Consider the following 11,098-nt stretch of genomic DNA (forward strand, 5'->3'; position numbering starts at 1 on the left):
GCCTACAGGCGGTTGTTCGAATGGCCAAAGCTGCTGTGATGTTTTTGAATGTAAAATTATGTCTCCTATTTTTATTTTTTCCATTTAATCCCCTTGAGATAAACCGTTTCGTATAATGTAACAAAACGCACCACTTTTGCCTGAAAAAACAAACAAAAAACAAACAAAAAAAAACCTTTAAATTTAGTCGAATCACTAGTTGAACTCCTTGACCTGCCGTGGGAGGGGGCGTGTGCGTGAAGAGGCTCGTGTTTGGAGCAGGTGGGTGTGTGGAGCCAGTCACGTGACGAGGGGTCTGACCACTGTCACGATGGTATAAATCCACTCTGTATATTTCAGTCTGTCCTTTTCTCCAGGCAAAGCCGCCGCCGCCGCCTCCCGGCTACACCGTAGCTCCGGCTCTCTCCTCAGTCATGGCAGGTATGGTGACACCGGAACATCTTCAAAACCGCGACTTTCTCGAGTCGTTTGCGACGCGTTTTGGCTGAAGTCCAAGCTAAAACGAAAGTTTTTTTTGGAAGTCAACAGTCCGCCGGAATCTGTGGCGTTTTAGGGCGTAACGGTGCGCTTGTGTGAAGATGGCGTCAAAGTGATAAAGTTGTAATAAATGTAGCAGAAAGTACACCGTGTCGCTACCTGCGTGTTCTTATCTACATGACGGGTGTGGACGTGTCTGGTTCAACATGTATGACGGGATACGGTGGCTCCTGTTAATGTTTGGGTCATACCATTTCTCCAGTAATTCTACAGACCCTTAAAGTTGTTTAAAATTTAAAAAAAAAAAAAAAAAACTCTGGTCATATTCTAATAAAAATTTTATACGGAATTAAATGACAAATAATATTAAGTAGAAGCGCTATAAAGGCCACCAGGGCTTATTTTTTGGAAGCGATATGCAGCACTTACTTATAATGGTTCAATCCTATATGTGCAGCAGTCTGATGTGTTTTAACGCTACCTGTGTTTTTTCTTTTAACTTTATTGACTCCAACAAGGTTGTTGTTGTTTTTTTTACATGCATTGATTTGTCTGTTTAGCAGGACTACTCAAAAAAGTTTTTTTTTGGGGGGGGGGGGGTAGGAAATAATTAAATTGAGGTTAACCTTACCATCATTTTGTTGCTTTTAAAGGATGCTTAAGCTTTATGAGATGGAGGAAGTTGCAAGGTTATTGCTTAATGATTGCTTAATGGATGTTGTGCAGAAATTGCATCAAGACATCCACTTATGGGTTCATACTGTGGCTCAGGTGAGCAGAATGTTTTAAATGTATAATGCTCATGAATGAATTCCTATTGTAAGATTTGATCGAGGCTGACTTGCAGCCAAGTTCAAATGGGGGATTTAACTGCAGATTCAGTTAGAAATCATGTTTGACAAATATCCATAAGTTACTGAGTTCAAATTAAAGATCGATTTAAAGATACTGATGTGATGCCAAATTATAGGAGTCATGAGAATCAAACGATCATGGGACTATTTCTTTAGGAGCGATGATATTATGTGGAAACTGAGATGCTTTGGCAGAAGTTTGTGCTCTTAGTGCCGCCTTGTTCATGAAGTTTTTCAATGCTGGGTTACTTGGTTGCACCAATTGAAAGGGAGAGGAAGGGGGTGTGGTGGTGTTTACGGCCTGTGAGACGGAACAAGTCTCCTGGCACCCCGATGGGCAATCCTGCATCATGACTGGCTCGAAATTACAGAAGCCTTTTGTACATGCCGTCGTCCCTCCAACAGCCGTACCGACTTCATCGTCTCAAAATAATATGTCCTCTCAAAGCGAGTCGTTGTCCCGAAACATGACTTTGCAGGTAGTGACAAATTTTTTTCCCTCCAAGCGTCAGAGGAGTTGATTTAATAGTCACCGCACTGCACATAAAATTACCTAAATCTTTCTTTTGACACAAATTAGAAATCATCATATTACTGGTGGAATGTCAATAGATTTTTTTGACTATTTGAAATTATAGTTGGGTTTAAGCAGATTGTAACATGAACTCGACACTTAGATTAGAGACCAAACGAGCCACAGAGAAGTACTTCAATTTCCTGAACGGAGTAAAAGCTACTGATTTTATGCTGTTTTTTCCTCGTAACTTGTCAAACATGAGAGACGGGGCTTATTGTCAAGACTTCTGCAGCACGGTTATGTTGTCAGACAGTCAAGTAATACCCGTCTGACAGACTCAAGCTCGCCACTTTGCACTCAGTGGTAAATACTGGCATGACTTGACTTGCTTATTGCACGTTGTCCCCAGATTTTGACAAGTTATTTTGGGAAAATGTGGGATGTCAGCAAGTAGAAAAACCAAAGCCCAAAAGTATGATTGACAAAGTAAGGCAATCGTAAAACGGCACATATGTCTTGCATGAGATGAGATGAGAGCTTCAGTAAAGGATCCTGTACAAAGGTCTGTTGTTAAAATCTTTATTTTTCAAATACAAAATGGGTTGTTTTTTTCTCCCCTTTTCATCTGCAGACCAGGCTTTTGTGACGTTGGCCACTACTGATAAGTACGCCCGTGGAGCCATGGTTTTGGGCAAGTCCCTCCGCAACCACAACACAACCAGGAAACTTGTGGTACTAATTTGCTCACAAGTGTCACAACCTTGCCGGTAAGATTGCTTCTAACTCCAACCAGTATCTCTTTGCCTTGCTTTCCATCTGGAATATCGATGTTGTTCTGTTGGGAATCCTCAGGTCTGTGCTGATGAAAATCTTCGACGAGGTGAGGGTGGTAGACGTGCTGGACAGCGGCGACACGGCACACTTGGCCATGATGAAGAGGCCAGACCTTGGAGTCACCTTCACCAAACTTCATTGCTGGAATCTCACAAATTACAGTAAATGTGTTTTCATGGATGCAGACACACTGGTAGGTCTGAGTTTGTTTTGTTTTTTGTTTTTTTAGCAAGATTCAGGATACCTCCATGTGTGTATGTGTGTGTGAACATGCTTGTGTTTTATTTCTGTCTGTATCTTAAGGTGCTTTCAAATATAGACGACCTGTTCGACAGGGAAGAGTTGTCTGCCGCTCCTGATCCAGGCTGGCCCGACTGCTTCAACACCGGTGTGTTTGTGTTTCGTCCCTCTGTGCAGACCTTCAAGCAACTGCTTCATTACTGCACAGAGCACGGCAGCTTCGATGGTGAGACAAAAATGACGCCTGATGACCTTCTGGTTTTAGGGTGAATCTGCATTTTTCTGTTTTTATATAGACTGAGACTGTTCGACATGTGAGGGTATTGCTGATCTCCACGTATTTTATATTTGCAGATACAATGGTTTAGTGAAGGTATGGCATAATATACAGAAATATACTTTTTCATAATACATCCATACTTTGTCATCAATCTCAGTTTATGGATGAATCTTATGATCATGTTTTTTAGTCGGGCTCAAACATTTTGGCTCCGACCAGCTCTGAGTCACACTGACTTCTGGGTAACGTGACGTTAAACCAAACTTGTTTGCCTTTTTCTCCAAGTAAGGCCTCTATCAGGCCCGGTGCCTCGACACAAGGCCCTTCCTGTCAGACGGTCTAGCTATGCTGAGTTATTCTCAGGGGCTTGCTGTGGTCAAGTGAAGGTTAAATTTCAGAGGCCCTCTTCTGCTCAGAACACCAGTTGACATTCAACAAATCTGCTTCGTGGGGCGTCATGTAAATGAATTCTGGTCGTAGTTGTTAGTTCAAGTTTACTGAACAGCTCAAATCAGATTGCTCCAATGTAGGGCGCCTTGGTTCTGTCTACAAAGTCACAGCGTTTCTTAAACATTACAAAGGTTGTCCCTTCTTAACTTTTGCATGTTCATGCCTTTTATATAGCCAACACCTGCATTCTTTCACCACGTAAACACATTTATAAAAACCATCCATCATGCTGTGTCACAAGAAAAACAGCTGTCCCGACAACATCAGCATTTCCTTTTCCGTTGGGCGGGCTCTAGCCAAGAATTTAATAACTTGTTCTCATCCTTGAAACCAGTGTCTAAATAAATGCAGATTTTTGCATATTTGTATCTGAATGATTGGATCCTGATCCTGGATCCACCCTTTGACCTGAAGGGACTCCAGGATTCACTGGTTCCTTGTAAACGTAATTGACGAACATGATGGCAGAAGATGAAAATGGTGAAGAAGTTCCTGGATCTTCTGGAAATAATGAATTCTTCTCAGCCAAGTGTCCTAACCTTCACATTTTCATGGATACCTGTGAAGTCATGAACCTCCTGATAGACAGACATAATTTTGTATGCAGAGGTAAGCCAGGTTTTGTCAGGGTTATGTTTTTGACAGACCAGTAGTATTTCAAAAATGAAACGGCGTCTTGATCACATGACTAATTTCAAAAGTTTATGTTTAAGATGACTCCATTCCAGCTGATCTGACATGATGGATGAAACAAATCTTTAAAGTTGATCTTGAGTTGAGATTATTTGGTAGTGATTCAAGAGTTCTGCAGTGACTTCTTGTTCATGATATATCTGTGCTAACCTAGAATCATCCACAGCCCCCCCCCTGCCTGTATACCAGCTGAGCACTAATCAAACTCATTGTGTGCTCTGAGTGCTGTGACCTCAAAATGTTTCTTAACAAAGGAAACTATTTTCTGACCAACAAAACAGGAAGCGTCATCATGGTAGATCTCAGACGAGCCTGACCTAGTCTTTGTTAACATTTGTGAACTTTTTTTTAAAAAAACATTTAAACGACGAGCTATTTTTCTCTTGTGATGCTGTGAAAGAGATTCCACCCAGGGAGGCTTCGTTGGAAAAACCAATTAGTTCACTTAATAGTTGCCAATGCTTTCAAGTGCCGACTCTTTCTGGCTGCTACAAATGTCTGTAGGCGGAATTGTTTCCATCACAACCACGGACAAAAGACACTGTTGTCTCGTTCATTTTTCCAGGAAACACTTCTTCTTTCATGTCTGTCTGTGCATAGTTTTATCCAGTATTTCACCGTGACGTCTCAATCTGTATACACAATGGCATACATATGAATAAATCTGCCTTATTTATTGCCATGGATGGCTTTTTCGTGTGTGCAGAGACATGAGGTGGCTTTGCTTTGACCTTTAGCATTTTGTTTCCTTCTCCTGTAAGCAGGCACGAAGCTCCGTCTCTGCTGTTCAGGGCTAGTATTGAAAAATAGTTGAAGGAAGATGACAGGAACATTTCTGTGGCTCAACATGGAGGTGTTATCTCTCAATCTGTGGCTCCATTCGTGTCTGCTGCCAACACAAACTGGCAGAGCAGGGTGGACATTCTTGCTGAGGTCTGCTTATCCCCTCAAAATGAAGATCCTCTGACCCATACGAAGTTTAAAACCTTGAGTTGGAGCATGTGGGTTTGGATAAATGGCAGATGTTATTTTATACTGCAAAAGCAGTTTCACAAACTTTTCGAAGCTCCATGTGAATGTTCTGTGTAAGATTTGTGCAGGGACTGACTGCAGCCAGATGAAGAAGTTTAACGGTCATCAAGCCAGTCATAAAAAGGTCTTATTAAAGGCTCAGTTCGGATCTGGTTGCAGACTCGAAGCTTAACTGACCCACTTTACACTAAATTCATCCCCACATCCCCAGCTGTGTTTATGTAAGCCACTGCCATGACAATGCCCCAATTCTAAATTGGCCAAACTGAGTAAGAGTTGGTGCTTTTGCAGCTTTCCGGTTGAACCCCAAAGACCAATGTGACTCCGATCTGATCTTTAAACCTGTGAAACCAGTAAGTTCAAATCATCAACCCAGAGAGAAAACATTTTTCCCTTCATGACACCAACTCGCGTATTTTAAATGATTACCCAATTATTTAAAACAAATATATTAAATGCAATTTTCTTGAACTAATCCAGTCTAAACAGTTTTTTAATGACACGTCAACCAGGTCAAACTGAAATAATTAACATCAAATATGAATCTTTCCACGCTCTCAGTCTACATCAGATCTGGTTGCCATATTTATGACACAGAATCAACATTTGTACAAACATTGTGAGCTAACAGTGCAAGTAAACGTTCACATGCGTTTTGATAATGTGTGTGAACAACCCACAACTAGAAGATGCCCATTCCCGCAAGCTGATTTTACAACAACTCAAAGAAACTCATCAAACCATCGTTTCTTTTAGATCTTATATTACCAGTTTCGTGTGTTCTTGCATTATTTATAAAACGCATTACATATCTTTACTTGAATGGAGGAATCTACTTGTCAAGTTTACGTCACCTTTGACAGTTTGAAGGTTGTAATCTTGCCATGGAGAAGTCAGCATTTCCACCGCTTAACAGGCTATGGAGCTGCAGCTTTTTGAAGGGCGTCTCATGTTGCTGAGCAGAGTTTGACTTTGTACTTAGCTCACTGACCTCCAATATTGAGCTAACGGCAGGCAATCAATCTTTGTCAAGTATAAGACTGATAAATCCTCTCCTCGCTGCCGTGGATAAGCCGAAAGAACTCGACCTATCTTTGTCACGTATACATGCGTACCCCCTTTCAACACCCCACTGATCTTTGATATTTTGCCATCAGTGAAGAGGAGGGATTCCCACGTCAACTTGCGTGTGACAAACATGTCCTGCACAGGATGGTTTCTTAAATGTCATAAATGTGCAGAAACTAGTTTTTAGAAATAACCTTAGCAGTTTGGAAAGGAACTAATGGTCCATGCTCAGAATGTGCGGGTCAGCAGTATACTGAGCTCAGCAAATTGCTGATTAATCGTGAAGCAGAAAGATGAATTAATCTGTCCGTCAGACGGGCGGATCATTTCACTGCACTCACTCAGCTTGTCCTTTTTTCAAGAAAGCTCGTCATGCCCTAAACCTGTCAAAAGCCTTTTTTTAGGGTGTGATTTGTTCCATCAATTGAAGGTTGTGCCACCAGAGTGGATGTTTCATAGCTTGTTCGTGCTGCTAAAACAAATGCATTAGACAAATTGTTTCAAACCTCCATTCTGACATTGATTTTAAGTATTCTTTCAATTTATAACTAGTCTTTGTTATGGCTTGTATTGGATTCTGTAATAATATAATTCTATAAATATGTTGCAGGATTTGAACTGTAAAATAATTTGAGTGGATACTCTCTAATCCCGTTTACCTGAGGGTTTATACTGATGATTCCTGAAAGATACAGCATGTTAGTGATGCATCATTGATTTTTGTTTCTCCTCTCTTGTGCAGGAGGCGATCAGGGAGTGTTGAATGGTTACTTCAGTGACTGGGCGACAGCTGACATATCCAAACACCTCCCCTTCATCTACAACCTCAGCAGCATCGCCGTCTACACTTACCTTCCAGCATTCAAGCAGTAAGCGTCCGTCATCGGCCACGTATTTGAGACGTCAGAGTTAAGACCCACTTTTTGGTGTGTTTCCACACTTAATGCTCCTACAGCGTATATTTTCACATGATATTGTAGCGTAGCGGTCCATGATACTCGGGGCTTACGTGACTGTAGAGCCAAGGTGTAAGCCGATACTGAATCACATGTGTGTATTCATATTGCGACATGACATTGGGTTACGAACAAGATGAGAAGATTCCAGCTGGGTAGACGATCCCCCCCAACGGGCCTCATCGCTGAGTGAGCTCCCAACAGCTGAAACCAAACCCAGAAATAGAACTGTTTATTTTAAGACCTTTTATATTCACATCCCGGACTGGTCTTTGTGCAGTGCTCTCTCAACCACCACCACCCCCCCTCACACATCCATCCCTAATTCCCTTCTGCGTCCAAATGGCTCCTCCATAGAAACAAACTTCATCAACAAGCTCTTATGTTTGCTATTTTCTGGCAAGCAAATGACGCAGGTGATAAACATGCGCTTGCTTGTCAGTAGATGTCAGTCGTATTAATGCTTCAGCTGTTTAACAAACACTATAAGACAATCCCCCAGGGCCTAATTTAACAGTGCTACCACTGTGCCCCCATGCCCCTATTGAAAAGAAGGGAGTCAAAAATAACGAAGCTGGAGCTACCAACAACGTAAATGGAAGCGCTCTTTTCAAATGAGTCTCGTTTTTTTGAAAGGGGCACAAATTAGCTCCCGAGTAACGTCACAAAGTGAACATGACTTTCTGCATTAACAATAAAAGAGTGTGAATACTCTTAGGTATCATCTTATTGGAAAACTTTTCACAATCTTTCCATTTTAAACAAACCCTCAAGTAAACAGCTGTTTGCACCATGAGTGTCAGTGCTTACAGGACATGCTTTAGGAACTGTTTATCAAAAGGGGTGACTGCTTTGTGGTTTTTCTGCCTAGAACCAGAACAACACTTTTTTTTTTTTTCTAAATGTAAAGGTTTTTAACATTCACACAGTACAAATAAATAAATCAGTGAAACACAATACCCTTAACTTCACTGCTCTCAAGTGTCCACAATGGGGATGTAATTCTTATAATAAGCTGTGTTTCTCCTTTCAGTTATGGCAGCAATGCGAAGGTGGTCCATTTCCTTGGGCAGACCAAGCCCTGGAGTTACACGTTTGACCCCAGAACCAAGCAGCTCTCAGGGCAGGAGGCCACCGCACATCACACCTTCCTCCTGGACTGGTGGACGCTGTACTCCAGCGCTGTGGTGCCAATGCTGCAGGAGCAATATGTCGACCAGCCTTTCGACTCCGGATGTGTGGAGGTGAGCTGAAGCTTTATTTGCACCTGCTGTCCTACCCTGACGTCTGTCTGCGTCATTCTGTTCAGTCAGAAAATGGGTAGAAGAATAAATAAATTTAATTTACCAAAAGTTGGTTTGATTTCTTTTAGCAGTCTAACCAACATCATTTATCTTTTTATTTGTAATAAAAGTTGCTGCAGACATGTTGCATTACATTGATTCTGTATGATGTACTTCTTTTCTCTTTCTATTCATCTGATTAAGTTCCAGTACAGTGACATAATGACTTTTGAAAGTGGAAAGGTATGGCGTTGTATTGTTGTTGGGCTTTCCAAGTGATAGTTTTCTGGCAGTTGTTGCTAAGGTCCAGTGTGTAGGATTTACCGACATCTAGCGTTGTGGTTTCCGATTCCAAACAGCTGAACGCTATTCGTCTGACCACTTCCTTGCATTGACTGTCGTCAAAGGTCTTTCCTGGAGGTTCTGGGTTACAGTAGGTTGTGGCGAATCAACATATCAGAATCCTGTCCTGTTCTTTTCAACGGCGCAAACATGCTTCTCTTTCAAAGACATGTCGTACATCATTAATTCTGACCACGCGTGCCTCTTAAGTACACTCCTGATAAGTCTTCTGTTTCTTCCCACAAATGTGTCTGAATCTTAAACACTGGGCCTTTAATGCTAGTACTGTGTTCCTCTAAAATCAGAGCTTTTGCTTGTTTGCCTGCGGGCTATTAATTTTCAAATGCTATGTATGGCAAGTTCAGTGCTTTCCGAAAGCAATGATTGTAAAGGATATGTTCTACGCCATATGTATTTGACAACTGCCTTTTATCCTGTTTGATTTGGTGTGTTATTTTGTTTTCTGCCCAGGAGGAGGTTGCTGCTTCATATGCACAAGCACTCGAACCCCAGCTGTCCTCGGAAGAGCGGAAGCAGAAATGGGAGCAAGGTCAGGCAGACTACATGGGAACGGACTCATTTGACAATATCAAGAGAAAGCTTGACAGTTTTCTCAAATGAAGGCATAGCAATCTTGAAGATTGACAGAGCTCGCCACGATTCTCACAAACACGCTGTAGAACAGGTTTCAGTTTAACTTTTTGCCTGTTTCTCAAGTACAAATGAGTTGTCTGCCCCTCCACCAGCGCTACACCCTCCACACTCCAAAGATGATGCCAATGAGGAAATAAAAATTTAAATATGAACGACTGCCTATGCAAGACTCAATCGGTATACCCGTTCACACTGTGAAGATTTGTAATGGTATAAATTCATTTTCTTGAGGGTACTTTCATTTCTTGTTCTTTTTCATGTTGTTGCTGTCTGTGGAAAAAGATGCTTACAAAAGAACTTGGCCTTTTTGTGTCTTTTTGCTTCTACTTGCATGAATTTTCATTTTGTTACCTTTTTTTTTTTTTTTTTTTTTTACTATCCAGTCACTTACTAATCTTCAGAGTATTAAGATATTTTCTCAACGGTCATTGATCATGCTTTTACATTGAAACGAGCTTTGTTTAACAGATAAAACATGTTTACAGCGTTTCTAAAGTTATGGTCATTGATCCATACACACACTACGTCCTCAGTGCCTTGTGTCTTGCTGCCTATTGCCACAGTCCTATCTGCTCTTGGCTCGCAGTTTCTCAATAGAAGAATACATTTTTAATACAGTCTTGTGTATTTGTTGATGAGGATGTTGGCTGTATCACAAAATCATTTGGAAATATTAAACACAATTTAAAGTTTTTCACGAGCTCTGGTGTTTGTTTTTTCAAGATATCAATTTACTTTTTATTGCATATTATTTTGGACTGAGAAACAGGAACACGGATAAAACATGAAAATGCCACATAAAATGCCTACAAATCCATTTTAATCCGGTCTAAGAAGGATTAACATCATTGTATTTACTATCCTCCAAATTTTGGAGAAATATTCCACGAGGATGGAAGTCATAGTCATAGAATGATAGTCAGCTGTTTTACTTCCACGTCGGTAGAGGGCGCCCAAGATAAAGTTCTAAAGAAATTTAAAAAAGTGACAAAATGTCACATTTATGAGGGAGTCTTCCAATTTTCATTGTTTTAAATAGAGGTAGAGAAATAAAAAATTTTTTTAAACTTTGCGGCTTTAGTTTTGAAATGCCATTGTTTGTAGGTGTGGTGTCACAAATCTGTAGCATCTGATAGGAAATTACTCTTGCGTTGATTAACGCTTGAGTAATTGTAAATAAACACTTCAAAGTCTAATTCTTTACAGACAAAACACAGCATACCGCCATTGCCAGTGCAACTTATAGATGAGTTATTACTCCAACAAGATTTAGTTTCAACCGCAAAAAAAAACTACAAAAAAAAATACCCGGATGTGAAATCCCGCAGAAAACCCATTTCCATCCGTGACTTGAACGCAGCCTTGAGGCTCGCCTGTTGATGAGGCCGAGGGGGCGTGTCCTGACCCAGCGGTGGTTG

General features: G+C 41.0%; 1 protein-coding gene across 2 annotated transcripts; it reads left to right on the plus strand.

Annotated features, from left to right (window-relative positions):
• Positions 1-268: 268 nt before the first annotated feature.
• LOC137587690 (glycogenin-1-like) lies at positions 269-10,378 on the plus strand. Of its 2 annotated transcripts, XM_068304275.1 has the most exons (8): positions 269-420; positions 2,480-2,615; positions 2,701-2,875; positions 2,986-3,148; positions 7,188-7,314; positions 8,435-8,645; positions 8,889-8,927; positions 9,498-10,378. In XM_068304275.1, the coding sequence occupies exons 1-8, from the start codon at positions 414-416 to the stop codon at positions 9,645-9,647; spliced, it is 1,008 nt and encodes a 335-aa protein (XP_068160376.1). In that variant the 5' UTR covers positions 269-413; the 3' UTR covers positions 9,648-10,378. The 2 variants fall into 2 exon arrangements, with proteins under 2 accessions (XP_068160376.1, XP_068160377.1); XM_068304276.1 differs by lacking the exon at positions 8,889-8,927 and having other exon boundaries at positions 270-420.
• The last annotated feature ends 720 nt before the right edge of the window (positions 10,379-11,098 follow it).

The sequence above is a fragment of the Antennarius striatus genome, chromosome 20 (assembly GCF_040054535.1).
Source record: "Antennarius striatus isolate MH-2024 chromosome 20, ASM4005453v1, whole genome shotgun sequence".
Taxonomy (NCBI): domain Eukaryota; kingdom Metazoa; phylum Chordata; class Actinopteri; order Lophiiformes; family Antennariidae; genus Antennarius; species Antennarius striatus.